The following is a 24009-nucleotide window of genomic DNA, read 5'->3' on the forward strand; positions in this document are numbered from 1 at the left end:
CATTCTTTTTTATTTGTAAATCATAAAAATGAAATTTTTTTATATATAAAACATACACATCATTTGAGCCACATCTGTTATACAAACAAGAAATGTTGCAGTGAATGCTTTACTTTTTTCTGATTTTCTTGTTTCAGTGGAACACAGAAGTTGTAAACAATCAGCAATTTTTTCTCCTGTTAATACTGACAAGGAAAAAAAACCTAAATAAATAAGGAAAAAAACAGCTTCACTGGACAATGAAAAGAAATCTGGAGTGAGGCGGGACTGAGCATGGCGGGCCGGGCACAGACGCCGAGTTCGAAGCACAGAGAAGTGTTCAGACGAGGACTTTCAGACCCATCGCCGTCCCACAGCACGGTCCCCTCGTCACCTAAAGTACTAATCGCTCCTTATTATAAGACTTGGCCCCTTTTCTCAGTGAACCAAATGAAAACCCCGGGCATAGTGCTGAGTATTTACAGGGTGCGACTTTCTGTGCATCTGAGTTTATTCTCCGTGTCGTCTGAAATCATTATGTTGAAACATAATTCATATTTTCATAGATCTGATTTGTACATATTTATTCATACATCGTCCCAGCCCCTCGGAGGTATACTATGATGTGGAATAACAGTAAGAGGGGCTGCGAGGTCTGCTCAGTACAGTACAGTACATCTTCCAGAGACATCAATGTAATCTTGGGATTCGGTTTGAGAGACATTCAGCACCGGACTGAAGGACGTGGACTGGACTGCAGTGGATTTGGATGTCTTTGCGTAATGGGAATGGCTTCAGTTTCTTGGTTTTATCTCTTTAATATTCAAGTACGAGCAAACTGTACAACTGCATGCAACATACAAGCGGCCCTACAGTATGTGGAGCTAACACGCGTATCTAGATTTTTTTTGTTTGTTTGTTTGTTTACAAAAATGTGCATGCAGCTTGGAACGGGTTCCAAAGTCATGCTGCCCCTCCCCCCTCCGGGTGGGAGGAGCCTGCAGGCCGGACGGAGGATGAGCGTTGGCGTCCCGACGGATCGATCTGATTGGCCCACATTCACCGAGATGCACGAGGAAAAAACTGTGACAATATTTGTTGTTCTGTTTGCCTCCGAACGTCGAGACGAAACGATGAAGAGAACCGGTGACGGGAGGATTGCTGCTTTTTGTCCTTTTTTTTGTTTTTGATTTTTTTAGCTATGTATTATTATTTTTTTCTTCAAAACGTTAAACTTTTTGTTGTAAAAAAATCAAGCTCTTGTGCTTGTGTTTAAATTTAAAAAGAAAAAAATGTTGAACTAAAGATTGGATAAAAACCTTTAACATGCCGGGAGGGAGGGAATGTGCCTCCCAAAAAATGTGAAAAATTAGACGCCCCTGTCTCGCTCTCACATAGGTGAACAAAGATTTACGTTTTCTTTTTTTTACATTGACATTGTACCCTTGTGATATTTCAAAGTGACATAAATTTTACTTATTGGTCAACCTCCTGGGAGGCCTAATATACAACTATACAAAGACGACTGGCCTGCACGCTTGCCAGCAAAACAACGCTAATCTCACATGTAAAAATCTAACCTGTTCCCCGCCCTCTTCCTGCATTACACTTGCAGACATTTAATAGCTTCTTTTTTTTTTAATCTCTTGTATTTTATTTTTACTCTCCATGCACACACCAGACTGACAACATTATCATGAGCATTTTTAAAAACATCTTGTGCCAGTAGTAACGAAGGGAAAGAAATGAACAACAAAGCAAACACGCTGAAACGGTGCGGCTTCAGAGCAGCCATGGTAAACATATTGAAAAGAGGATCTTTCCACAGAGAGGGGGGGACCAGTAATGCGGCTCCGAGGTCTAGGCACCAGAAGAAGGCCCTGTGCTTCCAGACTGAGCACCCCGTCCCCCACACACGGCGGGGACGGGAATACCAGCAGTCTGTTGGGGTTCTGGAGGAGGCCACTGCAGGGAGCGCAGCGCCGCCTGCAGGAGCGGAGGGTGATTACCTCTTGTCTCGAGTCCATACATTCCGATGCTTTACATACATTTCTTTGCTATTGTTGATTCGGTTAAAAGCCACCCTGCTTCGTTTGGATTCTCTGGTACTGTCTGGACAGCTGCTGCACGGCTTCTTCAGCACACACAGAGAAAACACAGAGACTTTTCCTCGAATGGACATGAAACACTGAAATGCGACGCTCCCTACGACAGACAAAATTAACCGCGGCAGGAGTGATTGTCAGATTTCAACAAAGCTTTCTCGTGTTTCTGATTGTTGTTGTTCTACATTTCTGCCGTTAGTATTTCATTTCTCTCCGAGTTTTAGTTTTAGTTTTTTCTCGGTGGTGTAGAGCTGTTTGTCCACTAAGATCGGACCCCGGGCGGTCCGGACGAGCTGTCGAGAGACGACTGAGAAGCTCGTCGCGTCAGGGAGGCGAGTGTCGGATCCACCAGAGAGGATGGTGGGAACAGCTTGTACCAACCGATGACTGTGCTTGATAAGTCCAGCTCCTCCAATAAGATTTGTGCAACTCCCATGAAGCTTTTATGGTCCATGCGGCCATAGTCTCCCCATACAATCACCTGAAGGAAAAAATAATTTCACGTTGTCATGTTGCTCTGCTCGATTTCCGTCAGCATGAAGTAGGAGGGGGGGAAGCATTTAACTTTGTGATGAAGGGAAATAAATCTCCTGCTCACCTGTAACACTTTCCCCTGCGGGCTCTCCTCAAATAGCAGTGCTTGCTGGTACAGTGGGTCAAGTGTTTTCCGTGCAATCTTGGTTTTCTTTTTGGCTACGTACGCTCCATTATTCAGCAGATAGACTTTGACATATGGAGCTGACGGCAGAAACAGAGCAATAAAAAAAGCCATTAGTGGGAACACTATCGGCTCTCAGGGCTGGTTGTACGAACGCAAAGAACAGGTGAGCTTGAGTCGAGTGTATATACTGGATTATAATAACATGTGTGTGAGTGATGGAGGGATTAGTTGGTCTGTGGCGGCTTCAGTCAGGTTGGGCGCTTACCAGGGAGAGATTTGGATCCTGGCTTCTGTACAAGTCCTCGTGCTCTGATCACCTCCACCTCCAGCTGACCCTTTTTCTCCATCATACCGATCTGGATATCACCTAAAAAACACAGCACAAAAAATAAGAAAACAAAGAGCTCAACACCAACATCTACTACCGACAGGAGCGCAGACTTAATGCATAGGTAACACTCTCAGCCTGGCACAATTAAATTGATCATCATCAACAATAACAATAAAAAAGAACAAGATTAAGTACAAATAATCATAAGAAACAATAAAAATATAAAATTAATAGTTATAAGAACATGAAAACAGTCTCTCTTTCTCCCTCCCTATGTCCTGATTGTCGTGTGCACTCATGTGCTGAACATTGCTGCATTGTCCTACTGGAGGACTTAAATGCTCACATGGGCAATGACAGAATGATCTAGAGGAGTGTGAATGGGAGGGACTGGCTGCACCGCAGTTTCTCCAAATTGAACACGATGTTCAAGCATGAGGGTGTCCAAAAGTCCACGTGGCACCAGGACACCCTGCGTCGCAGGTCAGTGATTCATTTTTGCACTTCACCACCTGTTGGTGAGTTGCATCAGGTGGCAATGGAAGATGTTGGACAGTGAGGGTGAACTTGGCAAAGGCCAGAGTGTCAAGCTCTTCAGCTCTCACTTTGAGCAAAACTTTAACAGCATTCTGTGGAAAGCGGACCCTAGTGTGGCGGTAATCCCTGAATCAGATGAACAGCAGAGGTTAAAGGAGCCATCAAGCAGTGGGAGGGATTCTATCAAGCATGGTGAGCAGAGGCAGCTGACAGGTACCAACAGGCCAAGTGGATTGCAGCTCTTGCAGTACCAAAAAACTCAGGTATGGGAGGAGCTCAGCAAGGCCATTGAGCAGGACTTTTAGTCGACCTTGAAGGAAGTCCGGCAAATCGTCAGGTGACTCGAGTGGCGTGGACAGCTCCCTGCAAACACTTTTTATAGCAGGGATGCAACGCTGCTGACCTCAACTCAGGACATAGTTTGGTGGTGTGAGGAATACATCAAGGATCTTCTCAGCCCCACTGACAGACCTTCTGCAGTGGACACAGTGAATGGGGGGAATGAGATTTTCCCTGAATTTCTCAAGGCTATGTGGCCTGAGGATCTCGTGCTTGATTTTCGTAGATGATGTAGCTCCGCTGGCTTTATCAAGCAGTGACCTCCAACTTGCACTGGAGCAGTCTGTGGCCCAGTGTGAAATGAACCACGACATGCTGGAAAGATCACATTTCTCGGCTGACTCGGGAACGTCTTCCCACCTGAAGAAGTGGAGGAGAGGCTGGGAAGATGGAAGACTGGGATTGTCTGCTTAGATTGATGCCTCACGACCAAGAGAAGAGGATGAATGGCACAATCAACATTTAAAATAAAATACCAGAAATATCCAAAATATGTCAGAGAAATTCATGCTAGAAATACTCAAGACACACAAAAATACAAAGTAAAGTAGCAAAAACATTACAATACTAATAATGATTTCTGACATTTTCTGATTCATTGTTAAATGCAAAAAAACCTTTACAACATCTATCCATGCATGCACAAATAAAGCTTTAAAAAATACCCCAAATAATTCAAAAGAAGAGAGAAGAGGTTTTGTACCGATGGCAGGAGTAGCCAGTGTTTGTCTTCCCACTAACTGAGCTGGTCCGAGTCCATCCAGGAAGTCACTGAATTGACTGCTGGCACCTAGATTCACTCCAGAAAAGATCAAGCTACCACAGAAAACACAAAACAGCCCATTATTAACTCTAAAAATCACCAACCTATATACAAATGTGTCATCAGTCTTGCTGATGGCCCCACTCAGTCAGCACATGTGGTGGATTCACTTTGCTGCCTCCAGGAGAATTTCACTTGCACTCATTATTTATAACAAGAAAAAATATCTACGTGATTGTCCAAGCGACAGAAAACACCCGGTCTTAATTTGACTCTGTCTGAGTTTTGGTTTTATCGTCGCCTCACACTCTCCACGCTGACTCATTTTTAAACTGCGTGCTCGTTATATTAGACTGTGTTTACTCTCAGTCGGCCAACACATACAGAAATACCCGCAGGCGGGAATGGATGTCTCCCTCAGAACATGCTGACATGCAGTCATTACTGTCACTCTAACTCATTTCATTCAGGACGTCTTTGTGACACAGAGTGCAGATGACGAGTAGCAGAGGGACGGGTTTACTGACTTCCCCTCAGAGTTGCAGCTGTTCATGCTGCCGTTGTTGGACTCTCTGCTGGGCTGCCGGCTCATGTTCCTCGTCAGCTCCACGGCCATGCCGGTCTCCGTGCTCCTCTGGATCGACGCTCCTTTCTCCTTCTTACTCTTCCCCTCTGGAGGTAAACGAGAGCGAGAGGAAGAATCATCAAGCAGACAATATTTTGATAACAGACTCCAGTGAAGGAATGGCTCTTTTCTTTAAAACCGATACCACAGGAAAGTTGTTAGGCTGAAGCTATAGATACTTACAACAATTAGGAGTTATACATTCCCCTCCCACAATTAAAACATGAACAAAGCAGAGGATATTTTTATTTATATGGCACCACTGCACGTTTTATATTGTTCATGGTTTGCGTTTGCAGATGGCCCCGCCCCTCTCTGAGCTTGGTTCTGTTGGAGGTCTCTTCCTGTTAAAAGGGAGTTCTTCCTTCCCGCTGTTGCCACGTGTTGCTCATATGGGGACATTTGATCATATTTGTTTCTATAACTAATATTGCAGTGTCTTTGACCTACAATATATACAAATAAAACTGAATTAAGAAGCAGATGGTTAGGATGGATGGATTTGTGTCATTTGGCTTTAGGTATCATCTGCATAGCAATGAAAATGTATCCAGTGCTCTGTAATACTATTGAGGGGAAACATGTAAAAATAGTGGTCCAAACATTGAGATCTGTGGAACGCTCCTCGTTTAAATCAACAAAACTAAATTTATGAGATATGTAGGATTCAAACAAAAACACCAGTGGTGCGTCTGAGTTTGTAATTTCGGATCAGTTGTGTGTGCTGTACTGAGGACGAGCAGGACAAGCACAGAGAGGAGTCCACTGTCAACGGCCATAAAACGATGATTTGTAACCTTCACTAGCTGTTTTAATGCTCCTCTAGATCATCATCCAGCTGCTTGACAACTACTCCTTTTCAAACAAATAATGGAATGATATTTTGTAATGATTGTGAAGGCACATGTTTGAAATGTTTGAAATAAAAATGAACTGAACTGAACTCTTTGGAGAATCTTTGAAATAAAAAGAAGGTTAGAAATTGGCCTATAATTAGCCAGATGGAGACAGATGGATCAAATAAGAGCTTTTTAGGTAATGGTTTAATTATAGTGCTCCTTAAAAACACAACACAACAAATCCACATCAAAATGACGTGAGAAAAGTTTGGAGACATTATCTTAATGTTTTTAAGTATAGATCGCATCCAAATATCCGGAGACTCAGACTCAGTTCACGCTTTACACGAACATTTTAAGCCTTGAAGGAAATGTGCAGTCGTGCACTGCTCTTGCCTTTGTAAAGAAAACTGCAACTTGTTCTTGAAAGGTGCTACTGTTTTTAAATAAAGATATTATTATTCTTGGTAGTCCCTTATCATGAGTGATTACTCAAATGACCCCACAAAGTGATTCATCTAGAACAGGCATGGGCGAACTACGGCCCGGGGGCCACGTGCGGCCCGTTAAACGTTTTGATCCAGCCCGCCAAACTTGAAAAAAATTTAATAAATTAACCTTGTTAATGTTTTATTTCCCCTGCAATTCTGATGTTTCCTCACTAGATGGCGCACTCTAGATATATTGGCTTTGTTGAGGTGAAGCGGCGTAGGCCTATTACTCCACGTTTGCACTTTACCCTGTGACCTACCGCCCCTCTATGAAGATGAGCGGTCCCAAGAAAAGGAAAGTGGACAGAGAATGTCGAGTGTTCAAAAAGGAGTGGACAACTAAATATTTTTTCACTGAACACCGATCATCTGCTGTTTGCCTGATATGCCAAGAAACTGTGGCGGTTTTTAAAGAGTATAATATTAGCCGTCACTTTGTCACAAAGCACGCAAATTATGCTAGCAAGCTCTCAACAAAAGAACGGGAATCTGCTGCTGAGAAGTTGGCAGCTAATTTGAAGGCTCAGCAAAGTTTTTTTCACCGTCAAACTGCCATTCAAGAGTCAAGTACCAAGGCCAGTTTTATGCTTTCATTCAAAATAGCAAAGGCCAGCAAACCACTGTCAGAGGGCGAGTTTTTAAAAGAATGTATGGTAGAGACAGGAGGTATTTTGTGCCCGGAGACCAAAGACAAATTTGAGAAAATCAGTTTATCACGGCGGACAGTGACTCGCCGTGTAGAACTAATAGATAAAGATATCACCAGCATATTAAACAAAAAGGCGAAGTCATTCACTTTTTATTCTTTAGCACTGGATGAAAGCAACGATGTCAAAGACACTGCTGAGCTCCTCATTTTTATCCGAGGAATCAACGAAACCTTTGAAATAACGGAGGAGTTTTTGACAATGGAGTCTCTGAAAGGACAAACACGGGGAGAGGACTTGTTTGAACGAGTGTCTGCTGCCATCGAAAACATGAAGCTTCCCTGGAGTAAGCTTGTTAACGTCACCACAGATGGATCTCCAAATTTAACGGGAAAAAACGGCCTGCTGAGGAGAATCCAGAATAAAGTGGAAGATGAAAACTCTGACCAGGATGTGATTTTCCTCCACTGCATCCTCCACCAGGAATCTCTATGTAAATCGGTGTTACAGCTGAATCATGTTGTGAATCCTGTGGTGAAACTTGTCAACTTCATACGCGCACGGGGACTTCAGCACCGTCAGTTCATTGCGTTTCTGGAGGAAACTGATGCGGATCACCAGGACCTGCTTTATCACTAACGTGTCCGCTGGTTGAGTTTGGGCAAAGTGTTTCAACGAGTGTGGGAGCTCAAAGAGGAGATTGGCGTGTTTTTGGAGCGGCAGGGGAAGACTGAGGAATTTCCTGAGCTGAGCAACAAGAGCTGGATGTGTGACTTTGCGTTTGCTACAGACGTATTTTCACACTTGAATGAGCTCAACGTGAAACTGCAGGGGAAGGAGCAGTTTGTGCATGACATGCACACAAACGTGAAAGCCTTCAAATCCAAGCTGGCTTTATTCTCCAGGCAGATTTTGAACAAGTCATTCACTCATTTTCCTACACTAGCCACGCTGAAAGAGGCCGGAGCAAAAGTAAAGAAATACAGTGAGTCACTGGATGCACTGCACGGAGAATTCTGCCGTCGGTTTTTGGATTTCGATAAAATTGACAAGTCACTTCAATTGGTGGCCTTTCCTCTGTCACAAGACCCCGAAACAGCTCCAGAGGAGCTTCAGCTCGAACTCATCGACCTTCAGTCTGACCCTGCCTTAAAAGAGAAGTTCAGCTCTCTGAAACTAAATGACTTCTATGCTTCACTCAATGATGCCGCGTTTCCAAATCTAAGGCGAAAAGCACAGATGATGTTGGCTTTGTTCGGCTCTACCTTCATGTGTGAACAGACCTTCAGCGTCATGAACATCAACAAAGCCAGCCACAGATCCAAGTTAACAGACCTACACCTCAGATCAATCCTGAGAATCGCCACAACAAAACTAACTCCAGACTTTGATGCGCTGGCTAAAAAAGGAGACCAACAACACTGCTCCCATTAAAATGTGTGTCTCTCCGTGATACGCACGTTGTTAAAATGAACAGTGTGCGCAGATCAACTATAACGCTTCACAGACTGACTTGCTGCAACTGTTTCGTCCTTGCACTGGTCGTTGTTGACTTTTGGCACCGGGGAAACAAATTGAATAAAAGGAACAGGACAAGTACATCTGCATCTCCTACCGTTTTTGGAAAAAAAAAAAAAGAGTTAGGAGGAGAGTGATGTGATATCCTGAAGGATAACAGAACTTTCAGTGCTTTAAAATAAAATATTCATTTATTTGATTTTCAGTGTTTAAAGGCTCATTTCGAAGTCAGAGATTTTATTGTAATGCTTTTCTTCATTTTCATTGGAAATTAAAGCACATGTTTTCTCCATATCCCAAGATGTGTATTTTTCCCCCAATGAGGTGATGTTTTCAAAGCATGCCATCTATCTACTCCTGTTCCGGCCCCTTTGTCAAATGTTAGAACTCAATGTGGCCCACGAATCAAAAAGTTTGCCCACCCCTGATCTAGAAGGTGGAAAATCCCAGAGTATCAGGATTCACACAAAGATTTTGCTGTTGTTGTTTCTGCATTTTCAGAGGACAGAGTTCACTCAGTGGCCTAAACAGTAAACCATTCATATGTTAGACAAAGCTGAATATCACAAGATAGCCCACAGATCCAGTTCAGGACTGTTTGATCTCGCTGTCTGAACCACGGTCAAAGTTGCGCCCATGTTCTGTAGAATCTGTTCACCAGCAGTAAACAGGAAATTGTTGGGCAGAAAAACAGCCAAAAAACCCCCACTGTGTGGCATCTCGGACAGGGGCGCGTCTGCCTTCTGACTCATGATGTTGGAAAACAACATTTCTGAGCCTCCCTTTATCCTGTGTCTAAAACCTCACAGTAAATAGTTTAGAAAATACAAGTGAGCCTCTCTTACCTGCATTCGGCATCATCCATCATGACCAAGAGAGACTTTTTTACATTAGGCTGATGTTCGTCCTTTCTCTACTTCCTCTCTCCCCTCTCTACATCAGTGGCAGTGGGCGAGCGACCCCCTGAAGGCCTAATATTCTCTAATAGCTTTTTATGCCCTCTACAATGAAGAGAAGTACAGCATTTGGCTTTCATCGTACATGCCCCGGTGGTGGAAGTGGATGCTGGGCTCGGACGAGCCACACTCTGTTGTGTGACCGCGAGCCGAGCTGTGGTTGTTTGTCTTTATGACGAGCGCTGGGCCAGCGACAGCAGCAGAAGTTTGTCTTTTACAGAACAAAAGGACACTTTCAATTTGCGGTGCTTGGGTACAGTCTGTACCTCGGGACAAAATGCAATGAATATTTCTGTATGGATGTGGTTGTTATTAGCTTAGCTGTAGCTTAAGGGTTCAAACCTGCATTCTCTAAGTCGAAGTGATCGCACACAGTAGTTTAACGGTGCAGCTGCTGTTTTAATCATATTTTCTTTAGAGAAAACCAACAAGAGAAATCACCTAGACTCCTGGGTTTGGTTAAATTAGATAATGTAATCAAGGTTTGCACTTTGCATGTCCTTTTGTAGGCAAAAATGAAGAATCTGGAAAAGTATAGAGTCATATGACTAAAACTTTTGGGGATCCCCAGACCTCTGCCTCCCTGCCCCCCAGCTCTTTTGGAAGGACACCGAGGCGTTTCCACCCACTAAGAGAATCCACACAGCACCGAAGCCCTGTGGCCCCTCCTGCAGGCAGCAGGCCCACAAGAGAGCGGGCCTGTGTAGCTCTTTTGGGAAGAGCCCAATAAATAATGACATAGAAGTCACAATCCAGCATGCACAGCATTCAGTTTGTCAGTGAGCAGCTCAACGTTAAAATCTCACAGCATAACTGCCCCCACAGGGACTTGTATTTAGAAGAACAAACTACTTTTCTTCACATTTAGCAGCTCAAAGAAAGAAGTAGGGGTGCAACGATACACAAAATTCACGGTTCGGTTCGATACTTTGGTGTCACGGTTCGATATTTTTTCGATACAAAAAAAATGTTCATGCATTTTTAATTTGTCATTTATTAAAATTATAAATATATATTTTAACTCAAAAGTACAGTTTTTAAATTTAACCCTAACCCTTGTGCGTGTTTTTTATTTTGACAGCGAATGCGCACCTGCGGACCACTTATGTGCAGCCCTGGTTATTTAGCTCGTCATATTGCAGCCACAGAAATTCTTTTGTCCATGAAACCATAAAGCTGCACTTTCTTTTTGCCTTATAGTCTGATTTGTCATAACTTCTCCGTTTTGTGGTAAGCTTTTCTTTGGCTGTCACTTCTTCACCCTGACCTGTCTTATTTGGCTCAGCAGAACTGAAATGCTTTTACACATGCACTCACATAAGCTCAGCGATTCTCTGCGCGATCAACCTCTCACATGTTTAAGCTTGCTGCGGGAGATTTCACTTGTCATGTTTGCATAGTAAGCTAACGATTAATAAGACGATGTCAGAGGAATTGGTGCGCAAATTATCATCACTCACAGATCAGTGCTGTCGCTCTCTATACACAGTTCGCACAATTGCAAAGTGAAAGCAAAAAAACAAGCGCAAATTCAAACGCGATTTCAATATGTCACATATTGACAGTGGCTCACCGATGCCAATGACATAATTACCCAGCTACATTTCCGAAAGAATGCAAAAGCATTGACATATATTTTTCCTACAATAGCCCGATGGGCAGGGCAGAGATAGATTTTGGTAGCCCGACTGAAAAAATCGCTAGCCCCAGGATGTCAGGCTAGCGATATTGCGAGCCCTGTATCTGATTGAGGAATCACTCATCTTTGGAAAAGAGAGTTTATTACAGAGAAATGGCTCTTTCCAAAATAAAAGCTATACTATCTGCTTCTTCTGGGCTATATTCTCAGCAGCATAAGGAGAATCATGTGCTAACAGCTGTCTAAATGACTCGGCTAAAGTTAGTAGCATGCTTGTTGTTTTTGTCTTTGCACTAGGATGATGTCGGCGTAAATGTGCAGTCATATTCGTTGTGTTCCCGCTAGTGCTTTCAGGTTAATCTCGTTGAAATGACCTTAACACCACAACACGGCAAATCTCCGTTAACGAGCTACCGCCGATCGCCCCGTGCATGGGGCTAGACGGCCAACACGTTAACGAGCTAACTGCGCTAACACACTAGTTCACACCCATGTAATTGAGCATTGCATGGCACATCCAACATACTGTTTTACTTTAGTCCATGACTCGCTTACCTTCAGGGTCATACGTCACATGAAAACCAAAATAATTCCAAACGCCAGATCTGAATGAGGGTGGGGGAGGTGCCCTGCGCTCTTCCTTCTGACTATGCTGTCTGTGTGGAGCACTCAGTGGATCTGCGCTCGACAGTGCAGCCTAGGCGGAGTAGTCGAACACAGATTCACTGAGCGCTCAACACAGACACCATCGTCAGAAGGAAAGTTGATAAAATAAATTACAAATGTTGTATTGTTCGATACATATGCGTACCGAACCGAAAGCACTGTATCGAACGGTTCAATATCGATACGAATATCGTTGCACCCCTAGAAAGAAGGTATGAAGGAATCTGAGTAGTTTGCTTCTCATGCATCTATTATGCATGAGAAGCATGACAGTGCCGACCTGAGGACAATAAAATAAATTCACTTGAGAAAAATGAACCGTGTGATTCTTCCAAGGTGAGCACGGGTTTTTTAACTGGACTCAAATAATCTTGACAAAGATTTTAATGTTGCAAAGTTTGTGTCTGTCCTTCATATACAACCCACTGAACCAGCACAAGAAGGAAAATATTAAAGGAAACACTGAAAGATTTCAGCTTCTGCAACAAGTCGATTCTTTGTTGTCCTCGTTGAACCACTGACTGTGTGTTTGTGTCACTGTCCTGGAGTTTTGTGTTTTAGAATCACTAAAAATCCTCTGTTTTGGTTTTAGTTGTGACTTTTATTGTTTAGAATTATTGGTGTATTGCTTTCAGGTTTTTGAGCTCTTATTACCTCTGTAATGTGGTTTCTGTTAGTGTTTGAATTGTTTCTGTTCTTAACGTTTGTGCTAAAGTTGGTCTAACCACCCCGGTGTCCTTTGGCATCTTAAGTCTCCGTTTCCTGTTTTATTTTGGTAGCTGGTTGCTACTTGTGTTTTGTATTTAATTTTACTTGCCTTGTTGTTTTAATTACTTTCAGCTCTGTCCAGTTTGCTTGGTTACCTCTGGAGTGAGTATTTACTCTTTTGGTACTCTACACCTATAAAATTAAAGGCGTCTTTTCAGTTTCTTTGAGTCTGTCTGCGTTTGGGTTTTGTCTCCACGCTTTTTGATTGCTTGCATCAAATTCACTAATTCCTTAGTTTAAGTCAAATTAAAGGCAAGAAGTTTGTCACTTGACAAATGCAGGCAAAGCACCAATGTGCTCTGACTTTCAGCCCAGTGTCATCAGAAAACTTGACCAGAAATCTGCCCCACTGAGAATTCGTGCAGCTGTCTGTGCACATGATAAAAAGCAGAGGAGAACGACTTAGCCTTGTGGGGAGCCAGAGTTTGAGATAATAGGATTGGGCATGCAGGCATTTCCAAAAGCCCACTGAACTCTGTCAGTTAAAAAAATGAAAAGCAACAATAAATGTGATCGGGTAATGTCGGGACTGCATCTCATTGAACGTGGAAGAAAAATCTGCAAATAAACCTCCCATGTAAGATTTTGGTTTTCAAGATTCTTATATGCGCTGTCTAGAATGAAGAGCTTTGCCCACTAGACAAGCAAACCGCAGTGAATCTAGTTTATCACCAATTAAGCACACGTCATGTTTTCAAAGATTTTCACGACAAAGGATGTAAGTGCAGCTGGTCTGAACTGGTTACTTCGGATTTTGGAACAGGCATTACAGTTGATGTTTTCCATATACTGGATATGTTGCCACCCTCTGCACACCTCTGAGAAAGTGCAGAAAGGATCTCAGTGAGCTGATTAGCACAGTAATGCAGTGTGTGTCCACAGAGCCAGCGGGCTTTCTCATATTAACCCTCTTCAATCAGGTTGGGACTTCTTGCATTATTAAAATATCATTCTGAGGCGTGAGAGACTTCCTCGCTCATTAACATTCCTCAAGAAGTCAGATCTTGCAGATTACATCATGCATTTAATTAAACTTTACATATTGTACCTTTAATGGAAAAAAGAATGCAGGTTAGCAGAGGATGGAATCAGATTAGAGAAAGCTTTTGGAAAGTGACATACAGCAGATGGATGTTATGGATGTTAGGTATCTCCACCCTCTTTTCTAAATATTGTCATGTCTGCTTCCAAAAAACTAACATGGTCCAAAATCTTTAGTTTTAAGTTTTTTTTTTAAATACAGTCCTATGAAATTCCAGCAAATCCCTGAAACCGCCGACTCACCGGGGCCGCTGATCTGCGACGTGCTGCGGCTGCGACGGTTGCCAACGATGGCCACCACCCGCGCGCTGAGGCTGGAGCGTCTCTTCTTGCTGCCGCTGCCCACCGTGCCCAGCGCCGTGTCTGATTGGCTGCCGTCTGTGCGCTCCTGGGTGTAGATCTCTCCGCTCACGCTGGAACTCTTCAGCATGCTGCGGCCCATGGACGCTCGCATCTGCCGACTGGAGAGAGAAGGCGAAGCGTGACTTTGTGACCTGGTGTGTTTGATAGATGTTGTTATTAAGCTCTCTTTTACTTCGAGTGTACTGTACCTTTACTGTGGCACAACAACAAAAACAGCATGACTGATGGGAGGTGGGGATGACGAACATTGCTGAGGGAGCGTGTTTAATAAAAGAGCATCAAATAAAAGTCTGGAGTCCCAAAGAAAAGAAATGCAGTATAATCATCAACGTGTCACATGAGTCAAAACTCAAGCTTTACAAGCCAAACTTGACATCTTACAGTTTTAATGTCATTAAACATGTCGTTTAGCCTCATGTCTGCTCTGTTGACCAATCTGAGCACATTAAAATTAAGTTTTAAGACTAAAACTTAATTTCCAATTATAGTTTCAGTTAATTGTTTTTTTCTCCTGTCTAGTTTTTATTTGTCACATTTTTCCTTGTAAGTTAACTATAATAGGCTTTTAAGTGACATCTACATTCCTAATCATTTGACTCATATAAAGGAACTATATGTTTGGCCCTTTATGTTTTCTTCCCTATTTAGACACTTCTGAAATAATCGAAGCCAAATCATAAGTGGTTGGTAACAGAGCTGTGCTGTGAAACCCTCAAAAAAAGAGAATAAAAATGAAGTAGAATGTTCCAGCAGTTTATAGCTGAGCATATTATCTATTAAAGTTCAGTCTTCTTAAACAAGCCACTACACACGGACAGAACGTGTCCAGCAATCGATGCTGTCTCCTAGGGATTCGGAGGAGCTGTCGCATGTCCATCAGCTCAGAGGGGGCCAAAGTACTGCAAGAGAGTCCAGCTACGCTGCCCCTATCACCCAAACTCTCCGCTCCCTGTGGGTCCCTGACAGCTACAGCCCAGTGACCAAGAGGAGAAAGCGGGAGGGTGGTTTGAGGCCTCTCCACCTCTCCCTGCAGGGGAGTTAGAGAAGGGCGTGTAGAACAGGGGTAGGGTGGAAGGGGAGGATCCAGGTCTTGAGGGTGGAGGGGGTCCAGGCAGTCACAGCACAGGATGCATGCAAGGAGGGATCTGAGACATGCGAGGAGGATTACACAAACACAAACACATATAAACAGGCACAGGGGAAAAAAATCAGTCTAATCACATTTGCTGTTTTTGGCTAAAAGGCTTGTGATTTGTGTGTGTGTGTTTTTTCCAGCTCATTTTTAAAATGTCAGCAGGAAAATTTATGCATTTGTCTGTTTGTGTGGTTTTATTCTGAAATGTCAGCGTGTCTGACCACAAACGTCTATGCAAACAAATGCAGTAGAAGGCAGGACTCACAAAAGCTTAAATGAGCAGCAGCTCATCAATTATTAGGAATTAGGAAGGAGAACTACATCAAACATGTGGGGGAATTAAAGAGGAAGGATAGGTTAAAGGACAGCTGTAACAGAAAAAGATGTAAAGACTGTCTAATCTCCTCTGTATGCACTCAGTCACTTCCACAAGCCATCATCAAAGCGGCCTGGAGGAGACGTGAAAATATCCACTGAATGCTTGCATTAATATCCAGCTCTGAGTGAAAACTGACCCGCGGCCTGCAGTCGATGTGCATCAACTCGTTACTAATTCCTGCCCACCCTCTGTCTAAAAACACATTACAGGCTTTCTGACACTGACCAGCTTTTATAAATGTAGTCTGACTCCACTGTCTGCTTTTAAAATCCAACTCTGTGTTTGAACTGAATAAAATGCTGCTCAGTCCATTACACGCGTTCTTTGTTTCCAGCATGCAAACAACGGGATATGAAAATCTGAAAGCCTCACTGTAATACTAGACCTCTCTTGTTTTCGAACACTGAGGGACTCCCAACGGAAGGCTAAACAATGTCAAAATGGCTCCTGCATTACCCGGTAATGCATAACCAGTACACCGACTGTGCAGCATTACCACAATTAAGCCAAAAACCGGAGTTCCTCTACCAGCTACACAAGGCCTGATTTGAAAGTGAGTCGCTCCCCACGGACTGTTAAAATGTGCGACTGTGTGCAAAGAACTTGTGGTCTCTGCAATTAGATGGAGTCAGTCTGCTACCAGTTTACAGTTGAATGGGGTCAAGTTTGCAATTACATGGAATCTGTTTGTGATACGGAAATTAACTGTGATAAATCAGCAAAAGCTGCAAATCTGTTGTTATCTAGATGGCAACAGAGCAGAAATTCACATCAAGTGGTTGCATGTAAGCCAGAACCTCGAAGGTGTGAAACTGAAATATGGAAATACCTCCACAAATACTGACGGAGTTGCTGCAGGACAGGAATTTAACTGCAAAATGCACCACCACCACCACCACCACCACACCAGGTGGTTTTTATCTTTCAGTAATACATTCTTTTCTTCTTTTGCACATCTAATTTTTCCTCTCTGTAATTTTGAGTTTGAATGTGCAGCCCATGGGAAAAATAAGCGGACCCCTGTGTCTTAAATTAATATGCAAACCTCATTTTTTGAAGGATTAAAATTAGTGTGCTTCTGTGCTACACAGTAACTTCTTTTTTTCAGGTAATGCTCTTAACAGTGAGTCAGTGACATCAGTGTCACTGACTCACTGTTAAAGGCTGTTATTTACTTTAATATTCCAGTTTGATTAGGCAGATGTGTCAATGTGTGTTGAGTTTTTCACACATCAGTGAGGTGGGGATGCTGTACATCAGAATTTTCTCTCTCTGACTCATAGATCCCAGTTTGTTCATTTTGGCCCTGAAACTATTAAAGGTTGAATTAGTTTGTTTTCAAGTTGAGATTCTTATACTTACAGGGCTCGTTTCAAGCTAGCACCTCCTAAGATAAATCTTAAGGTTAAAAACTGCAACGATAAAGCGAGTTTGGTGTTGGACAAATGGGTCCATAACAAAATGATTGTAGGTAGAGGAGTAAAGAGCCTTTGGGATGAACAGAAGCACTGATGGAGAGCGAGGCTCGGCCTTCCTCACTAATGTGTCTGAATGGGAAAAAATCCCCACAAACAAGTCTTCCCAGAAGAGTGAAGGCTCAGAGAATCTGATTAATGCCTGCTGACGGAGCTAATGTGACTGTCCACATACTTTTGGCTCTGTGCATGTGACTGTGGTTGCTTTTGTTTTACTGGTGATAAACTAAATAAAGAAAATAATCTATTCCTAACATACAAGCCTCTGACATCCGAGTCCGAGCTGCTTTTAAAAAACCTGGTTTGGATTGATCTGTGTAAAGAACGCCCGTCCTTTTTTCTCTTTTCTCTCACACCTCAATACATTAGCCAGCTAATAAGCTGCACTACATCATCACCTGGCTCACTGTGGAGCAGTGAGATGGGGTCATTTGTCCTTGTCAGCAGTCTGTTACTGGTCAGCTGTGAAGTAAGTGTGTGTGTGTGTGTGTAGCTGTATATAAGGAGACTAAAAAGTCTCTTTTGAAAGAGGTTCTATTTCACTTACTTCCAGCATATTTTTGCTCTTGGATTCAACTAGAGTAGCTCTGTATGACTCACAGTACCTCCTTCGTCCTCTGCTGGACCCCTCCTTCAGTTCATCCTCTGTCTGAAACATCCCATTTAAGCTCCCTTTTCCTCTGTTTTAGAAAACTTTCTTCCAATCGGCTGCAGAATTCAACAGCAGCTTGGTGGGACGTCTCTGTTCACACCCCGAGCTTTGTGATTAAGATGACCATATTAGGTTATCTGCTCTCTGTGACATCATACAAATCCAAGGGTAGAAAAAACAGCCTGTAATTGAGCTTTAAAGCAGCCTTAAGTCTGAACTTTTGGCTGACAGGAATTACTTACACAGTGACCTCATGACTTGAAACATTGGCCGCCGTTTTTAACAGAATGTAACTGACAGAAAGTAAGAAACGTTTTAAATATCTACTTTCAAAATAAATTTTAAAGTGAGATCTGACAGACTCTTTCCCTCCTAGTACCCTCTTCCTAAAAAAAGGTTCCTTTCACTTTTTTTTAATCGGTTGTTTTTCCCCTCTATTTTTAGCCGTCTCAGGTCAACTGATGTTGATCCTTTTGGCTCAGCTTCTTATTTTCCCAAATGTGTAGTGTTAGTTCAGCTGGTGCTTAATTTTGAATTATGCAACTCGTGTTTGTGTTAGCGATTTATGTGGAACTCGTCTTGGTGCTGACTTTTGAATCCACCTATGGCTCAGGGAGGAATAATGATTAGCACCACAGATGGGACTAATGCTGTTAACGTGATTAAAAGTCATCAAGCTGTGTAACACAAAAGGACATTTTTTTAAATGTGTGTTTGCAGCACCCTAAGGTTATCTTAATCTTAATAACAGAGAAAAAACTTTTAGGTGGAGAAAAATATCTTAACATGTTGAGGCTGACTTGGAGTGCTTACCTGTTTTTATGGAAATGAATCAAAAGTATACTATTTGATTTAGCAGGCTAATAGCTTGAACAGTAACAGTTTTAAAAAAAGAAAGTCTGAGTTTAATTTTAAGTCCAGGCTCAGATCAAACATAAGCCCGCCGGGTTGATGGTTAAAGCAAACAAATCTGCTCACACACTGTTAAATTTTCTGTTCTCGACTTGGACTTTCAGGTGTTTACATCCACGCTCACCGCCGCTTCTGACGTTCAGCAACATGAAGTGGATAAGTTGACAGACACGGGGTATAAAATTCAGTGTTCAGGCTGCACATTTTTACAACTGGAGAATGTAAAAAATCACTTACAGCAACGTGAAATCTAGTTCAGGGATGTCTAAAACTTTGAACTCTGACCTTTCTGACAGCATTAAGAGGTTTATCTACACTTTTAATCTTGAGATATTTTGAGACATCTATAGATAGATGTTTAGATCTACAGATATCCTAGAAAAATAAGTGCCAAAGTGCTCATTGTGTCACAGTGATAAACAAACATGATAGAGAAATGCTGTTGTAATAAATGAACTCTTATAAATGTGTAAAATTACAGAAAATGTTTTGGTGATCCAAAAATGTTCCTTCACTTTTTTCAAAGCCACCCAGTGGGTGGAGTCTTTGCCGGACTGATCCTGGACCCCGGGCCTTATGTTTGTGATCTAGTTCTCCTAATTTGTTGTTAAAGCCACTGCAGATGGGTAACAGGAGTTACCCATAAATATGGAGATTTCACTGGAGATTTCTTTCTCCAGAAAGAAAGGTTCCACATCTACATCTACAATAAACTATAATAAACCACCTCTATATAAACTGCTTATGTTTCCACCTTTAATAGCTTCTGACGGCCTTTCTTTGGACTTGAGAGGTCTATGTGGACCTAGTTGTGCAGTGAGCAGATGGACCGTTTGCCATCATGGGTGGATTCACCGTGTGACAACTCTTTACCTGGACTCTCTCGTGTCTCCTGCCACAGTGTGTCTCCTGTGCTTCAGCTCCTCGGAGAACTGCCTCTTTCCACCTTCGTTCTCCTCCTCCTCTCCATCCACCCCCCACGAGATCCTCCTGTCCTTCTTGTCCTCCTCTAATGACTTGGATCTGAGTTATGTGTGTTTGTGCGTTCATGTGTTTGCGTGCGTGTGGGTGGAAGAATCAGAGCATGCAGAAGGACACAAACATGCAACGGCAAGTGGCGTGCAAGAAAAGGAAAGACAGACTGTGATCAGCATGCACTTCTCCGACATCTGGGTTTAATTAGAGTATTAAAAATGATGGCTGTGGTGTTAAAAAGCAGCCTTTACAGTCACAACTGACCTGAGTCGTCCCCCGGGCCGTTCTGATTGGATAGACATGTAGCTGGTGCTACTGAGGCGGGAGGCACTGCTGGCACGGGAGATCGCCGACACGTCGCTCATATCGCTGTCTGAAGATCTGGCCGACATGTTGTCGCTGCTGCGCCTCTGTTCTGCATACATCTAAAGATGGAGGTAAAGTGAAGGAGGGTGGGAAGCTCAGTACATTTGTTCAAACTGAGGACGAATAAATAACAAATACATTGTTTATAAAGTCCAGAAGGAAGAGGTGAGCAGCGAATACAAACACTCACCTCCCGTTTGGTCTTGAGGTTTGTCTCAGGGTCATGGGAGGCTGAAGGCCGGTAGGAATGTACTTTCATCTGCAGCTGTCGGGCTCGCTCCTCCACTGCGAGGGCTGAGGCACAACATTTTTAAAAAGACAAAGGATATGGATAAAAGCATGTCACTGAGAAAAAAGCAAAACCCATGAAGAAAAATAAAATACACGTGTTTTAATTGGATAGTGTTTCCTGTGGATGCAGGACATGGGTTCTGACACTAGGTGGAGCATTATGTGCACTGGAAACTCCATCAGGAAGACTCAAAGACACTTTAGATCTGCACTGAAAAAGTATAAATTTCAAATTCCAATCCAGGTCTTCTGGGAATGCCGGATTTGGATTTATGGTTAGGTGAAATCCTACTTTAGTGTTTAAAAATTTATCTTTGCAGAGAAAACCAGTGAATGTGAACCAGAAGGACACACATATACTGTAATAGCACTGGAAAGTGAGGAAAACTGACATAGGCTAAAGTTTTAGAGGGACTAAAACCAAATTCCCTGAAGTTAATGCTTTCAATCAAACAGCTGTTAAACTTATTTTACATTTTAGAGTTGCACAAAAAATAAATTCCCACCTGAGCGCATATTCCTAAACGCCACAACTGTGAGAACACCAACAACCCGTAGCTCTTTGGAAAAAGAGCCACTTGAGAGAATTTGGAAATATACTAAGACTCTTGGCGCCATCAGCAGGCAAGTGAGTGCTGAGAAATCTACCAGACAGTGACTGATGTTTTAAAGTCTGATAAAGTCTTAAAATCTAGCTAATTTCATGCAGCAGAAATTAAACTTAAGAATAATACTGTCATGGTCGTGGGTCAGGATAAAGACAAGCTGTGGAAGAGAGCCAGAGATTAATAATAACTCATAATTAAATGCAGAGAGGTGTATAAAAACACAGTGAGTGAAAAAGAAACACTCAGTGCATCATGGGAATCCCCCAACGCCTACACTTATTGCAGTGCACATAAAGGAGGAGTCAGGGTCACCTGATTCAGCCTTATCTGTATACTTTATCAAAAAAGGAAAAGTAGAGATAGTGTCTGTCTCCTGAATCCAAACTGGAAGCTGGTTCCACAGAAGAGGGGCCTGAAAACTGAAGGCTCTGCCTCCCATTCTACTTTTAAATACTCTAGGAACAACAAGTAGGCCTGCAGAGCGAGAGCGAAGTGCTCTAATGGGCTGATATGGTTCTACAAGGTCATTAAGATAAGACGGGACCTTTTAAATTTGATTCTGGATTTAACAGGAAGCCAAAGAAGTGAAGACAACATGTGGGGAAATATGCTCTCTCTTTCTAGTCCCTGACATTACTTGTAGGTTTTAGCTTGTTTGGTTTAGCTGTGTCTCCCAGGTGTCTCCACTCTTACTCACCCTTCTATGAATATATTGTCTCACTCTCCCCTTGTCCTTTGTTCAGTTGTCCCTTTTTGCTGTTTGTATCCTCGTTCTGTGTCCTTGAGGACGTTCTAGAGTTTTCTGGTAACTTATTCCCTGCAGTAGCTCTGTTTGGCATATGCTCTGGATTATTTTAGACTTTGCTATTTCCTGCATCGACGCCATTAAAGGCTGATTGTTTGATACTGTATTTAAGTCCGCAACTCACTTTTTCGCAACCACCTTTTCTCTAGTTAAATAACAGAATTTATCATTTTTAAATACATCTTTACCTTTTAGGAAATAAGGTATGAGTTGAATGTATGAGTTTTCCACAAATGTTTCAAAATAAAAGTCTTTTTAAGACATGTAATGTTTAGTCCAGTGAAACCCTGTGAAGGTTTTAATTTTAAACCACCAGGAAATGTTGAGTTTGTATAAATAGTGAAATGCAGTAATGTTAATAAAACAAGTGAAAGTGGATCAAAAATACTAAAATAAGACTGACTGAATTATACAATCACTATCTGATTATTATATCAAACAGACATAAAAAGACATTTTTTCTTCAGCAGTTAATGCAAATAAAAGTTTCACATTCAGTCTGACTTTATGAACTCTCTTACATGTAATAGCTAAATCGGTTTCATTAACGGTGCAGTGTTGTCCCTGCACACTCTGCTCTACACCTACAGTTCTAAACAGTATGAAAACTCCACAGTTTTCATACTGTTTATATTGTTTTTTTCAATCAAAGGAGTGCTGAGCAGACAGAAATCTTGATGCACTTACTTTATGCTGACAGCTTCCTGAACTGCTTTCAGGGATTTTTGATAGGTTTGTTGTTTTGCCCTGAACTGTGTGTTTCAGGCTCTTTTTTTGAGAGTTTAAAAAATAAATTAACCCTTTTGACCCCAGAGGTCATTAAAACACAAACAACAAGAGCCAGTGCAACTGACTAAACTATGACTGAATTTTTTTCCTGCTGAGTCAAATCTGGAAGAATTACAGCTGCGAATTGTTAAAACAGGATTTTTTTAAATGAATGTGGCTGAACGTTTCACTCCAGCCTGGTGATTGTGATGTGGAGACTCATTATATGCATTTCCACATCCTAATCCTTCACTGTTGTGCTGCTGTTGGTGACAGAAATTGGAGATATTGTCTTTCAGGTGAAATTTAATAGCGCCGGGCTTGAGGGGTTAAAGAGTGACCATTTGTCATGCTTCAGTTCTGCTGTTTGAAGTGACCCAACACTGCAGTTGATCATTTTTACAGTCCTTCAAATGGCATCATGTAATTTTCAAATCTCACTCCTGGTGAGAAGGACACAGAGATTTATTGTACGCTAAACGTCCTAATCCGACAGATGAAAGACAAAATTCAGGCCAAAAAAACCTTAAAGGCACTGAAGCTGTGGGCATAGAGTCAAACATGAGCGCAGCCTACATAAGTGCATATGAGTTTTATCTACTCAGCACTCCTCTGCACTGACAATTTAAAGGCTGTTAACCCTTTTCAACCTGGAGGTCCCAGTACCTGGCTATAAAACACAATATGTGAGCATAATTAGAGGGTTTAACTTTTAAGGGTGCAGCATTGAAGCTGGTAGAGCTGCAATCCAGAATTTTAAAACAGGTTCAGTCACTACAGTTACTCATTATTATAAGGCTCTCTAGTTTTAGCCCGTTCTAATCATAGGGTGTCAATAAGTGCTACTCATCAAAACTGCTGTCAGTCAAAGAACAATACAAGGTGTGCTTTGGCCTTCATGCACTTTTCATTTGTCAATAAGCTCGGTTACTGTTGTGAAGGGGCGTGTTTTCCTAAATTTCAGGGTGTGAAGCAGACATCTGACAAACGCCACTATAATACACACTGAGGTGACGGCGCAGGGCTGTTGTTCTGATGTCACTGGTCCAGTAATGGGACAAACCTGATGCATTTAAAAATCCTTTTAGTTATTCACTTTGACAACAGTTTGATGCGAATGATTACAACTATCAAACTGTAGCGATACATGTTTTTTCTTATGAATTTTTCTCCACACACAACGCACCTTGCTCTATACTGCTGCTTTTAGCGGGGAGCTGAGGGAGCTGCCTGCCCCTGCGACCTGATGAGGGAGTCCCCGCTGGGGAAGTCGGGCTGCCATAAGGGTGTGCTCTGCAGGACATGAACACACAAGGAGGTGCGAAAATTAGTTATACATACATATAATGATAAAGAGATTAATCTCTCATTCAAG

General features: G+C 42.3%; 1 protein-coding gene across 21 annotated transcripts in view; it reads right to left on the reverse strand.

Moving 5' to 3' along the window:
* rims1b (regulating synaptic membrane exocytosis 1b) overlaps positions 1-24009 on the reverse strand; it is a 95679-nt gene continuing 71670 nt past the window's right edge. For 14 of the 21 annotated variants that reach the window (XM_082536711.1, XM_082536719.1, XM_082536729.1 and 11 more), the window contains 10 exons: positions 23821-23927; positions 20353-20456; positions 20061-20221; positions 19695-19844; positions 14149-14366; positions 5243-5387; positions 4656-4768; positions 3011-3112; positions 2683-2822; positions 1-2565 (listed from right to left, as the gene is read on the reverse strand). In XM_082536711.1, coding sequence (XP_082392837.1) covers positions 2347-2565; positions 2683-2822; positions 3011-3112; positions 4656-4768; positions 5243-5387; positions 14149-14366; positions 19695-19844; positions 20061-20221; positions 20353-20456; positions 23821-23927 — 1459 coding nt within the window. In that variant the 3' untranslated portion in view covers positions 1-2346. Of the gene's footprint in view, positions 2566-2682; positions 2823-3010; positions 3113-4655; positions 4769-5242; positions 5388-11985; positions 12114-14148; positions 14367-14456; positions 15037-19694; positions 19845-20060; positions 20222-20352; positions 20457-23820; positions 23928-24009 lie in introns of those variants that run through there. The other 7 variants (XM_082536713.1, XM_082536722.1, XM_082536712.1 and 4 more) reach the window with 3 other exon arrangements.

This window comes from Aulonocara stuartgranti, assembly GCF_965226115.1.
Source record: "Aulonocara stuartgranti genome assembly, chromosome: 6".
Taxonomy (NCBI): domain Eukaryota; kingdom Metazoa; phylum Chordata; class Actinopteri; order Cichliformes; family Cichlidae; genus Aulonocara; species Aulonocara stuartgranti.